Source organism: Scyliorhinus torazame, chromosome 17 (genome assembly GCF_047496885.1).
Source record: "Scyliorhinus torazame isolate Kashiwa2021f chromosome 17, sScyTor2.1, whole genome shotgun sequence".
NCBI classification, from domain to species: domain Eukaryota; kingdom Metazoa; phylum Chordata; class Chondrichthyes; order Carcharhiniformes; family Scyliorhinidae; genus Scyliorhinus; species Scyliorhinus torazame.
In genome coordinates, this window is record NC_092723.1 from 151,206,510 (window position 1) to 151,225,790 (window position 19,281).

Consider the following 19,281-nt stretch of genomic DNA (forward strand, 5'->3'; position numbering starts at 1 on the left):
TTCAATTCAAATCTCTCGGTTTCATTTGGCTACGGCTATAGGAAAACCTTGCCCAGAGGGCTACAGCTGTAGATGGGAATTGAAAACATCAAGAAAAGGAGAGCCGCTCTTGGAGGTTTGAAGTTATCCATTAAAAGGAAAGTTGCGGTGGGAAACTGAGAAGTGGAGTAAATTAATCAGAATGGTGCAGTCGAGACAGGAAAATATTTTAAACTGGGAGCCCTATTGCAGGAGATATAACAAACGGATGCCCTTTATTTGGAGCTGATGATCACCGTCCAGTAAAACCAATGGTGCATGTTGCATTATCAGAGGCTGTCAATCAGTTCAGCGCAGTTGAGTGCGGCACGGTAGCACTTGCTTCACGGCACTAGGTCTCACTGTGCAGAGTCTGCACATTCTCCCCGTGTCTGCGTGGGTTTCCTCCGGGTGCTCCGTTTTCCTCCCACATGTCCCGAAAGACATGCTGTTAAGTAATTTGGACATTCTGAATTCTCCCTCTGTGTACCCGAACAGGTGCTGGAATGTGGCGACTAGGAGCTTTTCACAGTAACTTCATTGCTGTAAGCCTACTTGTGACAATAAAGATTAGTATTAAGAACCAAAGACAGAAAATATCAACATGTTAATGTAAAATTTGATCCAGTTACACTTATTAAAGAATTTCAATACATTGAAACATTTTGAAAAGATGTACAGGATACATTTGTGCCAAACATACTCCCCAAGTTCCGTACTCCCCAAGTTCCGTAAATACTGTGTTCCAAATCAGCTCTATTTTTCACATTTTTAAAAATTCATTTTTACAGGATTGCTGGGCCCAAATTTGTTGGACATTCCTAACTGCCCTCGAGAAGGTGGTGGTGAGCTGCCTTCTTGAACCGCTGCAGTCCATGTGGTGTGAGTACACCCACAGTGTTGTTAGGGAGTTGCAGGATTTTGACCCAGCGACAGGGAAGGAATGGTAATGTATTTCCAATTCCGGGTGGTGAGTGACTTGGAGGGGAACCTCCGGCCGGTGTTATTCCCACGTATCTGCTGCCCTTGACCTAGATGGTAGTGGTCATGGGTTTAGAAGGTACTGCTGAATGAACCTTGGTAAGTTCCTACAGTGCATCGTGTAGATGGTACATACTGCTGTGTTGGTGGGGGAGTGAATGTTTGTGGAAGCAGCGCCAATCAAGCAGGCTGCTTTTTCCTGAATGGTATGGTTTCTTGAGTGTTCGTGGATGCTCCTGGTAAGTTGGGAATATTCCATCATACTCCTGATTTGTGTTTTGTAGGAGGTGGGCGGCAGGATTCCTAGCCTTTGACCTGCTCTTGTAGCCACAGCATTTATGTGGCTAGTCCAGTTCAGTTTCTGGTAACTCCTAGGATGTTGATAGTTGGAGATTCAGTGATGGTAATGCCATTGAATGTCAAAGGGCGATGGTCTGATTCTCTCTTGTATTACAATATTCCAACAACATTTGCTGTGAAGCGAACACTTAACTCAAGTTTAAGAGGAGTTCTACTGTTCAAATTTTCTTAAGGAAACATCTAGCTAGTGCATGGCATCTTTTCACAATCAAGAATAGTGGGAAAACTGAACAGAGCTGTATAAATACTAGCATTATAAATACTTATTTATGTGATTCATTGGGCCCTATTTTAATTTAATATTTGTAGCTAACACCCAAATCCCAACATGTAAAATCAATCATCTTTGGCAAAGTTTATTAAAATATCCAGCACACTTCGTGTACTCTTAAAATCTTCAGTGAAGGACAAATTTCAATGGGATAATCCGATTCAAAACCTCCCTTCCAGGTACAGGAATGATTGTTCTTATCTACATGTAATTTTGAAATTTCACTTTGTCTTTTTTTCTCTAGCATCAGATATTGTTGGAGCTCTAAAAGAGTACGTAATTCAAAAAACATTAACTCTAGAAAAACAAATTAAACCTCATATAAAATAAATGTCATTTTTCTCAAACTTTCCAAGTGTTTTTTTTCCAAAGTTTCACCTATGTTTAATAATTCAATAACTGGTACATCAAAGCAATGCAAGAGTGAAGTTCTGTAATTTATTCAAACATCTTTAAACTGTATTTGTCCCCTAAATTATTAGAAATACATGGTTTGCAGATAACACAAATACTAAAAGACACACTGATCCTCAATGTTCACTCAAAACAAATTCCAATAGTAGTTTAGATGTAATGATTACAATGGACAATAAAATACATCAATACAATATTCATATCTGTAAGTATAAACCAATGACTGAAATTTGCCATGGGACAGTATTAAAATAGTGTTATCAGAGACTAAGGCACGGAAGAATACCTGAATTAAAATATTCTTCATAGAAAACAAGGGAACTGAGAAAGATACTAAAATAATTAGGCACCTTTACATCCAATGCCATTGATGACAATGACATTCCTGCCTTCACTGGTACTCATCTAGGAGGCTTCCATGCAACCAAGAGCCAGACATCTTGCAATACAGCAATGAATCAACGGTCTTAAATCAATATGCAGAGCCAAATTTTCATTTCTTCCCATGAATTGAGAGTTTTCTCCCTATGTCACAAACTTGCATTAGTTTAAAACTAAACAAGGGGAGACTTGCAGATGGAATCAGAAAGCTATCATTACTGGAACCCTCAGCCCTTAACGCAGTAGAGAATTTAAACAAGAGTTTGTTGAAACTTACTTTTAATCCCATCCTCAAGTCGACACTCAGTTAAGATAGAAAAAAAATCCTTAACGGTTAAACAAATGGCAATTTGTTTTATTCAAATATATGTTCACAGTATGACAGCAATATTTGTGGACAAATTCTTAAAAGGTTATATTAGACTGCAAAGCAAACAACTGTTGCCAATACTAATTTTAAACATATATAAACAAATTAAGTAATTCTGAAGTTCTATTATAAAGTTTTAGCTCTTGGTTACTTCGGAGAGGAAAGCAAAGGTAAGTTTGACAAGGAATGAATGCCTCATTATCAACAAGACAAATAAAATTAACCAGTTTCCAAGGCAAATTGAATGGATCATGTGAAATTGATATCTCCTGTTTCAAACAGTCATCCAACCCCATACCTTTGTGAATTATCACATTAAAATTAGCTTGGTTTGCTAGATTTGTTACCTTGATGCAACCTGTCAGATTTAGATGTTTGCCCATCAACACAAAGATAACAAAATTAGAACTCTTAAAAGGTACAATTTTAATCACAGATTTGCAGGACCTTACACATTGCAGTATTTATTTTAATACCTTTTTATGAAGAGGTAAGGGCAAAATAATTCTTTATCCTTTAAAGTTATTATTACTCATTCAATTTTAGACAAGTACAGTAATTTTTAGTTGCCCAACAAGTAATTGCAGCAAGATGCTATGTGCTTGCCAGAAGAAAAAAAATACAAGAACGTATGTTGGTGCACATGCAGCAGTTTCTTGATATGTTGCAAATACCCTGGGTGTGCATTTATGCTCTCATGGCGTTATTTACAGGGTAAACTAGTTAACAGCCACCGTGACACTATATACAGTTGATAACTCAGGTCATACTCGGGCTTTCCCAATCAGCTAATACACAAGGCTACAGTAAGAAAAGTAATGTTTTGTTTAAAAGGAAACAAAGACAAATTACCCGTTAATCCATTCAGAAAGTGGTTAACAAGATTAAGATTTCACAAATGCATGGCGTGTACTGATCAGTCAATGCAGTGCTGGCTGGTCAGATGCCCGACAGTCAGAAATTAGCAATGCTGAATCAACATTGTCGAAGCATTGCATTTATTGAAACTTCAGAGATTCTTACTGCTGCACACTATGGGACATCCACTCTCCAGGTTGACAACACTAAAGGCATGATTACCTATTCCACTGAATTCACAGACACCCACACATGGCTTTGGGAGGGGGAAAGAGGGGATGGGTGATCTTCCACCCCTCCTGCTGGCTAGTTTAGAGGGGTTTTGCAAAGGCCTAGTCACCTGCTCTTGAAATGAAATGAATGAAAATGAGCAACGGATCATATAGGCCAGAGGAGGGATAAAGAGAAAATATTCAAGGGGAAATACTTTTCTTTTTAATGATTCATTTGATAAATTACAAACATGATTTCCTGTGAAAGATTTAATCACACCAAGGCTAACTAAATTAATGGTTTGTGGGGCAGTGTAGATTAAAATAGAATTACATTTCAAGGCTGATTAATAAGAATTTAAGAACCGCTTTTAAAGTGATGTAACTATTTTCTGCAAATTCTTGAGCTAGGAGGTGACGTGTAAAGCAGGATCCCTGATACAAAATTCTCCATGTACATTTGCTGGCTCAGATACCGTCATATTTTTTATTAAGGTACGAGTGATATCGAAACTAGTAATCAATTGTTGTTTAATGAATAATTTTTAGACATTTAAAACATGACACCTTGGAAAAGATATTTTTAACCCTGCAAGCAGTCAGTTACAATGCATACTGGCTCAAACACTTAACTCAGATATTTTTACTTTAACTGCCACGCTGGACAGCAGGGTAGGATAACTGGTTATTATATAGTGGCATGTCCAGACCATGTTTCATGCTTTGTTCCTGGTGCTTGGTGGGTGATGACCACTTCGACAGCCTGTATCTTCTCATTTTTGGGAGGAATGGAACAGACTTTGTAAGAGACCTCATCCCCCTCCATTGGTACATATTCTCCTTCGATGCTGACATGGAAGAGAAAGAACATACTCAGCCAAGAGTTACCCATGCATTCTTCGCAGATTTGTAGGAGTAGATACATAAAAATCAGGCCGGGTACACTTTTGATATGTAACTGACCTCACAATACAGAGTAAACAGGTTGTGATAAAATACGAGCTCAGTGTATAAATTATGAAATTAGTATATTATTAATGTGACCAAGATGCAAATGTTTGAACACCAGTTGACATATAAAAGGCCACAAATACGATGGTCCATGCCATCTCACCATATAGAGGCCCTTCAAATGCTCCAAGAGAGTGTATTTGACCAGTCTTGGGAAAAATAATAATTGCTGTCAGGCTCTTCCCTCGCCCTCCTTCCATTCCACACCATCTCCTATCCCCCTCTCTATCCACCAACAAAAATATAAATCCCACCGGATACAAGTCCGAACTCTGCTTGCCAGTCATGAGTACAACATATTCAAATGAGCTGATGCCACACTATCAAGAAGGGTATAGCTCATCTGTGGGGCGAGTCTAAACGATATTAGGTCTGATGTAACTGCACAAGAACTGGTATATTATTCATATTACTCCGGGAGACGGAAACAAAAAAGTGCTTAAAACTTTTAGACGGAAGGGACAATATTTCCAGCGAGGTCCCAATAACTCAGGGCCACACTAGTGAGCTAAACGCTGCCTCCAATCCCCAGTACTTGCAAGGCTCTCCCTTTCCCCTTCACAGTACTGCCAAGCTGAAGCTCCTCACGCTGGTAAACCCAGCAGCCTCGTTACAGTACTATCAAACAGTAAAACCAAATACATTCATCAGACTTTATATATACAACAACTTGGTCAAACGGATGAGCTCCAAGAATGGCCAATAAAATGCTGGTTTAACCAGTGACACCAATGTCCAGTGAAAATAATTTTCTTTTAGACAGGATCAGAGAGCAGGAAATGGATGTGGGGGGGATTTAGGGAGAAAGCATCCCACTTGTGTTCTCCATAAATCATTAGTTACTTTCCCACTTGTAGTAATGAAGTCACTAGACAATTGATGTAAATTTTAAAATCCAATCACTCATTATAAAATAGATCTTCCATTTAATCGAGAAATTAAGACTAAATCAAATCTCAAAATATTGTTCAAAATGTTCAAGCAGACAGTGCAAGGTCAACAACATAATATAGAAAAATTCCCCAAGATGCTTCATCAAGGTTTAATGAGCTAAAAATAAAATCACAGGGATGAAAATTATTATTGGAAAGTATGAAGAGAATCTTATAGGGGGAAACACGAGATAAGCATGTGAGGGAGAATTCCAGGCGTGGGGTCTGGGCAGCCGATCACCATTGGTGGTGGGAAGGGCAGGAGGGAGCCAGCAATATCTCATGTATTTATTTGGCATATTTCATTAGTTATTGCCACACAACTCCATATTGTAAAAAGTGCTTAGATGCTAAACATGCTCCAGATCTGTTTTGAGTTTAGTAAACACCAAAGAGGCCAGACAAGTTTGCAAAAGTGAACTTGTTTGTGGCACATTTTATTTAAGAACTCCTTGAGCACGATTTAACGGAAATGAAACAGAGTCCCTTGCCGAGCAGGTTTGGCCGGGTGTTTCCCGGCATTTGAAGTGCCGAGAATTACCCCGCTATTAAACGGGACTCTGCTTCGTTTCAGGACCTCGACAAGAACGCCCCGCCGAGGCTGCACTTTGTCCTATTTTCTGACTAACAAGCTCCGCTTGCCAGCACAAGAGATCGGGATGCTGGAAGAGATTGTGGCGCTATGTAAATCTTTAGAACCTCCCTCCCCCTTCCCGCAGCCTCCGGAAACCGCAACACCCAACTCACCTATAAGGGCAGGGCACCCCTGGACCCGATCACCAGTACGGGCAAAATCCCACCCAGGCACCGAGTGGCACCAAGGACCTTGGGTAACTCTAGTGTGGAGTTTGCACTTTCTCCCATTGCCTGCAACGGTTTCCTCCAGGTGCTCTGGTTTCCTCCCACAATTGACACTGCCAGGGTGCTCAGGTGGTAGTGCCAGTGCCCAGGTGTATCACAGGTGCCAGAGTACCGCCCTGCCCAGAGCCCAACTACCCAGAGGCCCCACCCTACCCACGTGCCAGAAAGCCTAGTTCACATTGGTGGAGACCAATGCTAAGCAGCACTCGCTCGGGGTCTCGGAGGCGCCAGGGTTAGATCCCATGCCTCGGCTAACTACGGAGAGCATATTCAAGTGAGCCTGACTGCACACTTGAATATGCAAATTTAGGTCCCACCCGTTGTGGGTGGGATCCAGGTCACAACACCTCATGAGATCTCGTTAGATATCGCAAGGTGTGATGAGGCTGGTAAATCACGCAAGAGGCCTCTCGCGTGATTTATCAGCCTTGTTGTGTCCAGAGTCGGGCATGACAAAGACGGGTAGACCGCGATCCTCATGTCTCATCCGCAGCAAGATTAAATATATATATATTACACCCAATTTGTGAAACTATCCATTTTATGAACTCGGTAAATCATTGCATGGATCAAGAAATAGACAGTTTGACTAATTTCATGAAATAGCTAATTTAGTGCGGCTCTGTGGAAGAGTGGCTACTACTGTTGCCTCACAGCGCCAGGGACCCGGGTTCAATATAGACCTTGGGTGACTTCCAGTGTTGGGCAGCACGGTGGTGCAGTGGTTAGCACTGCTGCCTCAAAGCGCCGAGGCCCCAGGTTCAATCCCGGCTCTGGGTCACTGTCCGTGTGGAGTTTGCGCATTCTCCCCGTGTTTGCGTGAGTTTCAACCCCACAACCCAAAAGATGTGCAGGCTAGGTGGATTAGCCACTCTAAATTGCCCCTTAATTGGAAAAAATGAATTGGGTACTCGAAATTTAAGAACAAAAAGGTGTGGAGTTTGCATGTTTTCCCTGTGCCTACAAGGGTTTCCTAAAGGTGCTCTGGTCTCCTCCCACAGTCGAAAGATGTTCAGGTTAGGCGGTTGGCCATGCTAAATTTCCCCTAGCTTCCAAAACATTAGGTGATGTTACGGGGATGAGGAGTGGGCCTATGTGGGATGTCCTTTCAGAGGATTGATGCAGATCCGATGGACCGAATGTCGGCATTCTATCATTGTACGAGTGGAATTGTTGCTTAAGCGCATTAGTACATTAAGCAGTATATAATCTAAACATTCTGGGTTGCTCAATAACAGCATGATCTTTGTAAATTTGGGAAACAAGTTTGTCTACAAAAGGTGGTTGATGGAAGGTGCAAAACTTAATAGAAATTTTTAAAGGACCAGTTCACATTGGCCTATTTGACTCCAAAACAGGTGCTGGGAGGTGGGGAATTTCACCCTACAAATGAAAATAACGTGATGGGGATGTTTCGCCCCTATTTTCGGCAAGCGGGAATTACAGTGTGTGTGGAGGTCCCAGCGGGAGTCCCAAAACAGCTTTCACACCAGCAGGATTACCCCACTCGATTGTCCCTCTCCAACCCCCAACCCCCTCCCCCCGGGGCCAACGATTCAATGGGGATATCGCCATGAAACATACATAGAAAATAAAAGCAGGAGGAGGCCATTTGCCTCTTTGAGCCTGCTCCACCATTCATTAGGATCATGGCTGATCAGGTTCAATACCCTGATCCCACCTTCCCCCCTATATCCCTTTAGCCCCAAGAGCTATATCTAATTCCTTCCTGAAATGGCACAATGCTTCGGCCTCAACTACTTTCTGTGGCAGTGAATTCCACAGATTCACTACTCTTTGGATGAAAAAATTTCCCCTCACCTCAGTCCCAAAAGATTTACCCCTTGTCCTCAAACAATGACCCCTAGTTCTAGACTCCCCCACCACCATCAGGAACATTCTTTCTGAATCTATCCTGTCTGATCCTGTTAGAATTAAAGTTTCTATGAGATCCCCTCTCACCCTTCTAAACTCCAGCGAATATATTCCTAACAGACTTAAGTCTCTCCTCATATGACAGTCCCGCCATCCAGGAATCAGCTTGGTAAACCTTTGCTGCACTCCCTCCATAGCAAAAACATCCTTCCTCAGATAAGGGCACCAAAACTGCACACAATACTGGAGATGTGGCCTCACTAACGTCCTATACAATTGCAGTAAAACATCCCTATTCCTATACTCAAATCCTCTCACTATGAAGGCCGACAAATCATTTGTCTTCTTTACTGCCTGCTGTACCTGTGCGCTTACTTTCAGCGACTGATGCACAAGGACACCCAAGGTTTCACTGAGTATCCACCTCTCTCAACTTACACCCATTCAAATAGTAATCTGCCTTCCTATTTTTGCTACCGAGGCAGAAAACCTCAAATTTATCCACATTATATTGCATCTGCCATGCATGTGCCCACTCACGCAGCCTGTCCAATCCCACTGAAGCATCTCTGCATCCTCCTCACAGCTCACCCTCCCATCGAACGTTGCGTCATCTGCAAATTTGAGAAACCTCGTCGAAAGCCTTCTGAACATCTAAATAAACCACATCCACCGGTTCTGCCTGGCCAACTCTACTAGTTACATCTTCAAATCCAGTAGATTTGGCAAGCATGATTTCCCTTTCATAAATCCATGCCGACTTTGTCTGATTATACCACTGCTTTCCAAATGCTTGCTATGAAATCTTTGATAATGGACTCTAGCAACTTCCCTCCTACCGACATTAGGCTCACTGGTCTACAATTCGTTTTTCTCTCTACCTCCCTTTTAGAATAGCGGACTTATATTAGCTACCCTCCACTCTGTCTGAACCATTCCAGAGTCCAAAGAATTTTGGAAAATGACCACCAATGGATCTACTATTTCTAGGGCTAGTTCTTCAAGAACTCTGGGATGAAGAGTATAAGGCCCTGGAGATATATTCACATTCAATCCCATTAATATCCCCCAAACCAAAATTTCTCTAATAATACGGATTTCCTTCAGCTCCTCACTAAAACCTGTGTTTCTCAGAACATCCGGCACATTTCTTCCGGTACATTATTCATGTCTTCCTTTGTGAAGACAGAAGCAAAGTATGAATTTAGATCCTCAGCCATTTCTTGTTCCAAGTTAGAATTCCCCCATTTCTGACTGTAATTCATTTTTGTCAATCTTTTCTCTTTACATACTTATAGAAACTTTTACAGTCAGTTTATATGTTCCCTGCCAGCTTACTTTCATATTGTATTTCCCACTTCTTAATCAATCCCTTAGTCTGCCTTTGCTGAATTTTGAACTGTCTATTGTTTTTTTCTAGCTAATTTGTATGCTTTTTCGTTGAATCTATTACTATCTTTAGTCTCCCTTGTCAGCCATGGTTTGGCCACAGTTCCCTTTCTACCCTTGCGCTAAATAAGAATAAACAATTTTGAAGGTTCAGGTACCCCATAACCATACATTCGCGTATACTGAGCGAGCCTCCCTGCTGGGTTGTCCACCTATGTAGGAATATTTATTAGATCGGGGCACCCTTTAAAAAGGCCATACTGATCTCTCGAAGGCAGAGGTTGCTGATCCACCCCCAGCTGTTTTCTAAAAATCTAAGTTTCAAAATATATGGCGGGAAAAGCCAGCAGTGGCTCAGGCGGGCAGTGCACTGCACTTCCTGCCCAAATTGACACTTAGTTAAAGAAATGGAAAATTCCACTCATGGTGCTGACTTTCAAAGGCTCACATGGCAAGTCGCACTTAGCAGTTCATTGGTGGAAAGTTCAACTATCCATTGTTGTACCCAGGTGAAAACATGATGGCATCACAACTCTTGCAGAACCAGTATAGGAGTATAGGAATCCATACTAACTCGTTGACATGCAGACTCTGAAGGCCATAAGTTATCATTCCATACTGTACCACATGGAGCACCGCATCATTCATCCTCTGAAGTCCAAGACAGCGGCTGAGGTTGACCATGAGCTGCTTCTCATATTTCTAGACATTGGAACGCCACATATTCTTCAGTCAGATAATGGATGTGAATTCAGAGCACAGGTCATCCAGGAACTGGCAACGCTCCAAAAAGCTATAGTTGGTTAACTGGTGTCCCACACATCCTCAGAAAAAAAGGTTCTGAGGAACACAATAATGATGATATAAAGCTGAAGCGATTGGCCTGGATGCAGTACCATGGATGTGCTCAGTGGAGCTGTGGTGTCTGTTTTGTTTAGTGTTCAATGAACAGCAATCACAATGAGTCTATACAGATGGTTTCTTGCCAAGCACCACTGGAAACTAACCACGGTGCGGCCTCAGGTAAATGCTGCCAGATAGGTTGCTCAACAAAAACGCCACAACCAATGGAAAGACATCTTTCGGTAAACATGGAAGTTTCTGATCCTGAACTGGCCCATGGACCATCCCTCATGGACAGCCCTGAGCCGACCCCAGAACGATGCACCACAGAAGACTTCCGAGTCAACCTCTGCACCACTCAATGTGGATCGTGCTGATCCATCCGGCGGGATTTGCACATAATTTCCCGCCAGAGATCACATTGGGAAGTTTTCTGGGAGAATTGCACTCCAAGACTTTGCAGACCCTCACAATTATCCAGAGGTGAAAACTGTATTTTCTAAAATTTTGGATTTGTTTTCTCCCCACCATTACAAAAAATGGATTATTAATTCACAATATATATGATTAACTCCTAGACATTGGCATATGGAAGCTGTGAGTTTGCTGCAGTAAACTTGTGTTCCAGAAAGTAATTACCTGTTACGACCAGGCGACCATTTTCTGTAGTAATTGGGGTATTTTAGTTCTGCTAATCTATTATGTTGTGCTGTTTGTTTATCTGAAATCAGAACATTTAAACGTTTGCTGCCTTTTGTTAACAAAGGAAATGGGCCATGTTTTATAGCATCTATACCAAAACCATTTTGTCATGTAATTATATGAATCACAAAAAAAACTGATCTTCTCATGCTGTACACCTACGCTTGAACAATTACACTTGCATTCAAATTTTATGACATTCTAAAATAGCGAAATGGATTGTAGGATCTTTGTTCAAGCCATTATGTAAAACAGCTCTTATAAAGATCAAGTGACATTATTCTGCCCTGTGGACCATGTACTATTCTTCCAAGTATTTTAATTGTTTCCCTTCACCTAGTAAATTGTACTCAAATCAAACCACTTTCTTTTATTAATGTTTTAATTGTTGTTTTCTTTTTTGTTAGTTACCTTCCTCTCTCTTTGTTGAAACAGGAATGTTTCCAAAGGGTACGAGGCATCCTCCAGTGCCTTATCCAAGGTAGATAAATTATGGGGGTAGATAGATAGTAGGTGTGGGGTCTCAAGACTCTGTGGCACGATGGAGTTCAAGCCATCCCAACCATTTATTTTCCTGTTCTTGGAAGAAATTCAAACATCCAAAAGGCAGCAGCTCTGGATGTATTTCCATTTCATTCAGGTCTGGATCCATACATTAACAGAGAAAGAAGCATTGTTTGGCTCGACAGCTACCAAAGTACGTGTACCACTCTTGCAAAGTCAGAAGATTATGGTTCAAGCTGTACTGCAGAAACCTCACACAAAGGCCGGGGTATTCCGGCCCCATCGTGGCAGGACATTCAGCGGCCCAGCCAAAAGTGATGGACTTTTGGTGGGACCAGACAATCCCAGCAGTAGTCGGGACCGGAAAATCCCTGCCCATAATCTGGGCAGACACCGCACTGCAGCGACCAAGATCAAAGGCCTCGTCTGTCCGCTCACGGCAATATTTTTATAAAGAGTAACCTATTTTTATCCCACATCTACATCAGTCAATAGCAGGTTGCCTGGTCATTATCATTTCACTGTCTGTGGAACACTGCTACCTATCGCTTCCCTACATTACAGCATTGACTACAGCATTGACTATGTTTTAAAAAGTACTTCACTAACTGTAAACCACCCTGGCAGATTCTGGATTCGGAGATGTGGACAGTGCTATATAAATAAAAGTTCTCTTTCTATTTAGCTTTGGGAAATAAAGTGGAGCAAATTAACTGACGCAAGTAGACCAATTTGGAAAAAGCAAAAAGTTCATTCCAAGAATACGGATAGGATCAAGAGTAAGGGTGCTGCCTGGAAAAAGGTGGTTTGTGCCTTAGATTGTGTGGGTGAGATGATTAACAAATGTGGACTGATATTAAAGAAATCTTCAAGTATTAGATGGACGGGGTACAAAATAAACACCCCTTAAAGGCAAAAAGGAAGTATTTTAAAGAATCAAGCTTAGAGATAAAATTAAGGGATCGAAACAAAAATGAAACTTAAAAGTGAGGCATTCGATTAAGTTAGGACTCACAATGCTCACGTAAAAGGGTTATAAGGATAGTGGGGGTAGAAGGCATTGAAGGCTTTGATTAGCCTTGATCAAATTGAATGGTGGAGCTTGATGGGCTGAATGGCCTCCTCCTGTTCCTAAGGATAATCATGAGAAGTATGGAAAGTTTAGTAAAGAGGTGAAAATGCAAATGAAAAAGTATTAGGAGATGGCTAGTGTATCATTTAAAAGGAAACAATAAGAACTTCACTAGGATCGCTCAAGTTGGAGGAGGTTGATAAAGGTTTGAAAGAGATACTAAATACTTTGCGTCGTTTTCCTTGACAAACAAATTCAAAATCGAAGTCTAGTAGTGGGCAGCTAGTAAGAGAAATGTAGAAAAAGAATTGCTTCCATAAAAAAAGATGAGAAGAAAGAGAATAAATCAACTACAGGCAAATTAATCTAACAGCAATTGTGGGAAAACTGCTAGAAATTCTTAGATTGGGACAGCCGAGTAAAATGGTGCCCCGATCTGAGAGGAGTGCGGCTTTGCAGAAACTCCACGAGGCTAAAAGAAAACGGCCGTTTGAATAGCGGCATGTTTTTCGGCACTGCAGTGCATTGAATAGTGCCCAAAGTTTCACAAGGCCAGCCAGGATAAAGAAATAAAGAAATGAGCAGGAGGAGATGGTTCTGCAAACATCCCCACTCACGACCATAGCGGAATGCAAGAATCAAGGTTTAATCTTTGCAAGTGTTTTCAGACAAACCTGTCAAATGGATAATTCAACTTGATTCAGACAATAGGGAGCGCCTAAATGCTAAGACACAGCACAGGCAGAGTACTGATAACATCGCACCTGCGGTGCTGAAAGCCTATGGAGCAAGCCACCTGCCCGATGGACAAAGCTGTCTCCATCTACCGCCGAGTCTGCCATCTACTTGCCAAGGTGGAAGATTGCCCGGTATGTCTAATCAAGAATAATAGGCCAAAGCTTAGCCTATCAGCCACCACCCTGTCATCAGTAAAGTGAGACGAAAATTCACCAATAGTCACATCAAACTGTAATTTCTCAGCAATGAACTGAAAGCAAAGCTCAGTTTGGTTCTAGCCAGATCCACAGGGCTCAAGAACACATCATCACTTTATAAACAGGGGAGGAGGCAGAGAACAGTCAGCACCTCTCAAGCCTGCTCTGTCTTTCTTTACGATCATGGCTGATCTGTATCCTAATCCCATTTACAAACTTTGGTTCTGTATCCCTTACCCTTGGTAGAATATTAGCCAATCTAGATTTAAAATTAATTAAGTTCCACTGGTTTTTATATGTTTTGTTTCAAATCACCTTATAATTGCTCCTCGTGATCTAACCCTTGCAGCCCTGGTAATACCTTGATGAGTCTGCGCTGTATTCCTTCCAAGGCCAATGAATAATCAGGCCCCAACATCGGGGATCCCCAACAGAGGATAGACAGTATGCAGATTTGACGTTACAACCAGATCGAGGGGCCAATTCAAGGACACAGTAGCATAGTGGTTAGCCCTGTTGCTTCACAGCTCCAGGGTCCCAGGTTCAATTCCCGGCTTGGGTGACTGTGCGGAGTCTGCATTTTCTCCCCGTGTCTGCGTGGGTTTCCTCTGGGTGCTCCGGTTTCCTCCCACAGTCCAAAGATGTGCAGGATAGGTGGATTGGCCATGCTGAACTGCCCTTACTGTCCAAATATGTTAGATAGGGTTACGGGGATAGGGTGGAGGTGTGGGCTTAAGTAGGGTGCTCTTCCCAAGGGCCGGTGCAGACTCGATGGGCCGAATAGCTTCCATCTACACTGTAAATTTCATGATTCTGTGACATAAATATAATCAATTTTTAACCATATAACCAACCTTCTAATCTGGTCGATAATTTACCATCAATTTAATGTATTTTGCTTTTTACTTAACAATCTCTCACGTTTATCAAATGCCTTCGGCATAAATTTCATCCTCAGATATTTCACTGTCGATTATTTTAGTTACTTCCTCAAAAGATAGACAAAACTTACACTTTACAAATGTAAGTTTCTCAAAGTGCTCAGTGACTTTGCCCTCAATTACTGATTCCATTAACTTTTCCGTAACAGAAGCTGAGACTAACAGGTCTGTCATTTCTAATTCTCCTCTCCTGCTTCTTAAATAGTGAAGTTGCATTTGCAATTTTCCAATCTGGAGAGCCAGCTCCTGAATCAAGAGATCTCTTGAAGGTTATGGCTAAAGCAGCTCCGATTTGCTTACCCACAACCCAGATGAAATGTTTCCCATGCTGCTAAGAGAAATAAGGGAGGATATAGTGGAAACTTTGACCATCCCAATCCTCTCTGGCTACAGGTGTGGTGCCAGAGGACTGCTAACATTGTTCTGTTGTTTAAAAATAAAGAAATGTTCCAAGTAATTATTTCTGTGGTGTGTCAATTATGGGAAAATGTTTGAGGCACAGTAAAAAACATATTTCAGAAAGGCATGAATTAATCAAGCGCAATCAACACTGATTCATTAAGGGATGGTCATGTCTGACTAACGTGATTGCGGTTTTGAGGAGGTGACAAGGAGGGTTGATCAAAGTAGCACATTTGATGTAGTCCATGTGAATTTTAGCAAGGAAAGCCTCAATTTAGTCAATAAAGCCTCTTTGGCTGACTGATCAGGAAAGTAAGAGCCATGAGTTGCCACCCAGGTTGATAGGGTTGTGAAGAAGGCCTATGGAGTGTTGGCCTTTATTGGTAGAGGGATTGAGTTCCGGAGTCAGGAGGTCATGTTGCAGCTGTACAGAACTCTGGTACGGCCGCATTTGGAGTATTGCGTACAGTTCTGGTCACCGCATTATAGGAAGGACGTGGAGGCTTTGCAGCGGGTGCAGAGGAGATTTACCAGGATGTTGCCTGGTATGGAGGGAAAATCTTATGAGGAAAGGCTGATGGACTTGAGGTTGTTTTCGTTGGAGAGAAGAAGGTTAAGAGGAGACTTAATAGAGGCATACAAAATGATCAGGGGGTTGGATAGGGTGGACAGTGAGAGCCTTCTCCCGCGGATGGAAATGGCTGGCACGAGGGGACATAGCTTTAAACTGAGGGGGTAATAGATATAGGACAGAGGTCAGAGGTAGGTTGTTTACGCAAAGAGTAGTGAGGCCGTGGAATGCCCTACCTGCTACAGTAGTGAACTCGCCAACATTGAGGGCATTTAAAAGTTTATTGGATAAACATATGGATGATAATGGCATAGTGTAGGTTAGATGGCTTTTGTTTCGGTGCAACATCGTGGGCTGAAGGGCCTGTACTGCGCTGTATTGTTCTATGTTCTATGAGACCCAGTGGCAAATAAGATCCAAAATTGGCTCAGTGGCAGGAAACTAAAGGTTCTGGTGATTGGTGTTTTTGCAACACGTGGGGTTCCAGAGCTTTGTACAAAGTCTTGCGCCATTCATAGCATGCGTCAATGATCTAGAATTAAATGTAGAGGGTGTGATTAAGAGGTTTGCAGATGATACAAAAAGTTGGTCACATGGGTAGTGTTCAAGAAGCGATCAATGGACTGGCCAGGTGGCGAATGGAATTCAATCCTGATCAGGGTGAGGCAATGCATTTGGGGAATGCAAACAAGGCAGGGTAACACACATTAAATGGTGGGATATTGAGAAGTGTAGAGGAACAGAGGGACCTTGGCATGCATGTCCACAAATCACTAAAGGGAGCAGGGCAATAAACCCTTATTGCAGAAAATAATTCTTTCATGTCAATGTCGTACTAATCACATTGTTAAATAGGTGATGGGTATTTGTACACCTATAGATGGGGTTAGCTGGGACACTGGTATGTTGGAGTAGTGCTGACTGTGAACTAAGTCAATGAAGCCTCTCCAGCAAAGAAAGCTGCTGTATCTTTGCTTTAACTTAACCAACCGGCATGGATCCGATTAACAGTAGATGTGCACTTGAAGTACCATAACCTAGACGCCTGCACGCCAAGAGCCTTAAAGTGGGATTGGGCTAGATAGCCCTTTGTGAACTGGCATAGACAAATGAGGCAAATGGACTCCTTGGGCTGGATTCTCCACCCTGCTGCGCTACATTTCTGTTTCACCCCGCCGGCAGGATGCTCCGTTACGCTGACTGGTCAATGGGGTTTCCCATTGTGGGGCAGCCCCACACTGCCAGCAAAACAGGGCATCTCACCAGCGGAGAATCCAGTCACTATTGTCTGAACGTTTTCTATTTTCTCTGTGTTTTCTTTAAAACCCTAGATACAAATCAGCCTGCGGCTGTGTGAATCTTTAGTGCCATTATTTTTCCAGTACTATTTTCTTACTAACTTACAGTCCTCGATTCATTACCAGTTTCACTGGAATATCGGATACATCAGCTTCTCTCTCTACTAGGAAGACTGGCATAAGCAATGGTTCAATAAATCTGTCATTTCCTTATTTTCATTTGCAATATTTCCAGCATCGGTTTTAAAAGGCCTACAAAAATTTGCATCAGTTTTTATGTTCCTCGTTAAATTATTTTTGCATTCCTTATGGCAGCTCTATCTTTTCTAAAAATCTTCCTTTTGCTGTTGCTTAAATCTGTCCCTGCCCCCTGGGTCAACAATATTTTCTGCACTGTCACTTACTTTTTTCCTTTAGGACTCAACAATCTCAACTTTGTCAATTAAGTCTGCTTTATTTGGCGTGGATAGCTTATAATAATAATAATAATCTCTTTTGTCACAAGTAGGCTTACATTAACGTTGCAATTAAGTTACTGTGAAAAGTCCCTTGTCGCCACATTCCGGCGCCTGCTCGGGTACACTGAGGGAGATTTCAGAATGTCCAAATTACCCAACAGCACGTCTTTTGGGTAAGGAAACTGGAGCACCCAGAGGAAACCCACGCAGACACAGGGAGAACATGCAGACTCCGCACAGACAGTGACCCAAGCCGGGAATCGAACCTGGGACCCTGGCGCTGTGAAGCAGCAGTGCTTACCACTGTGCTTTGTACCCCTCTGGGTGTACATGCTGGTCCTATACTCTTTTTTGAACACCTTCCATCCTCCATCTGTAGTTTTACCCCACAGCAGTTTCTTTGGCAGTGCCATTCTCACCCCATTAATTTTGCTGTACCAAAATCTTAAACCTTGATAACCATGTTCCGTTTCTCCAAAGACTGCATTTAAATTGAAATAGAAGATGCTGGGAGTATGCAGAGCGGGCGGAGAGAGACAAAGAGAGAGAGGGACAAAGGGAAAGATCTCAGAGTGGCAGGAAAGATTAACTGATTAAAAAGGGATGATGAAAGGGGTTGACAATGGGATAAGGGAAACAAAGCAGGAACACAGATGAGCCTTAAATGGCAACAACAGCACTATTCCCGACTGGTAAATGCTGCCTGAAAACAAGAAGAACAGCATTTGCCCTCTGAAGTTGTCAAACTCAATTTTTTGAGTTTAATGAAGGTTGTAAAATGCTTAGTTGAAAGATGAGGTAGTGTTCCTCGAGCTTCCACTGGGCTACATGGGAACAGTGTAAGAGGCTGAGGATAGAGAGGGACAGTGTTAAAATGGCGAGGGGTCACACTGGCAACTTGAATGGAGGTGTTCAGCAAAATGGTCACCACAGCTGCATTTGGTCTCCCCAGAGCAGAGACCACATGGTGAGCGAAGAACACAGAATAGAGAGGCAAGGACTGATTCGGGGCAGTCAGCATGGCTTTGTGCGTGGAAAATCATGTCTCACAAATTTGATTGAGTTTTTTGAGGGAGTGACCAAGAAGGTAGATGAGGGCAGTGCAGTAGACGTTGTCTACATGAACTTTAGCAAAGCCTTTGACAAGGTACCGCATGGTAGGTTGTTGCAGAAGGTTAAAGCTCACGGGATCCAGGGTGAGGTTGCCAATTGGATTCAAAATTGGCTGGACGACAGAAGGCAGAGGGTGGTTGTAGAGGGTTGTTTTTCAAACTGGAGGCCTGTGACCAGTGGTGTGCCTCAGGGATCGGTGCTGGGTCCACTGTTATTTGTGATTTATATTAATGATTTGGATGAGAATTTAGGAGGCATGGTTAGTAAGTTTGCAGATGACACCAAGATTGGTGGCACAGTGGATAGTGAAGAAGGTTATCTAGGATTGCAACGGGATCTTGATCAATTAGGCCAGTGGGCCGACGAATGGCAGATGGAGTTTAATTTAGATAAATGTGAGGTGATGCATTTTGGCAGATCGAATCAGGCCAGGACCTACTCAGTTAATGGTATGGCGTTGGGGAGAGTTATAGAACAAAGAGATCTAGGAGTACAGGTTCATAGCTCCT

At 42.3% G+C, this 19,281-nt stretch overlaps 1 protein-coding gene across 4 annotated transcripts in view; it reads right to left on the bottom strand.

The window, feature by feature from the left end:
- Positions 1 to 2,048: 2,048 nt before the first annotated feature.
- Positions 2,049 to 19,281, bottom strand: part of carhsp1 (calcium regulated heat stable protein 1) — a 115,302-nt gene continuing 98,069 nt past the window's right edge. For all 4 annotated transcript variants that reach the window (XM_072481282.1, XM_072481283.1, XM_072481285.1 and 1 more), the window contains one exon: positions 2,049 to 4,713. In XM_072481282.1, coding sequence (XP_072337383.1) covers positions 4,554 to 4,713 — 160 coding nt within the window. In that variant the 3' untranslated portion in view covers positions 2,049 to 4,553. The remainder of the gene's footprint in view (positions 4,714 to 19,281) is intronic.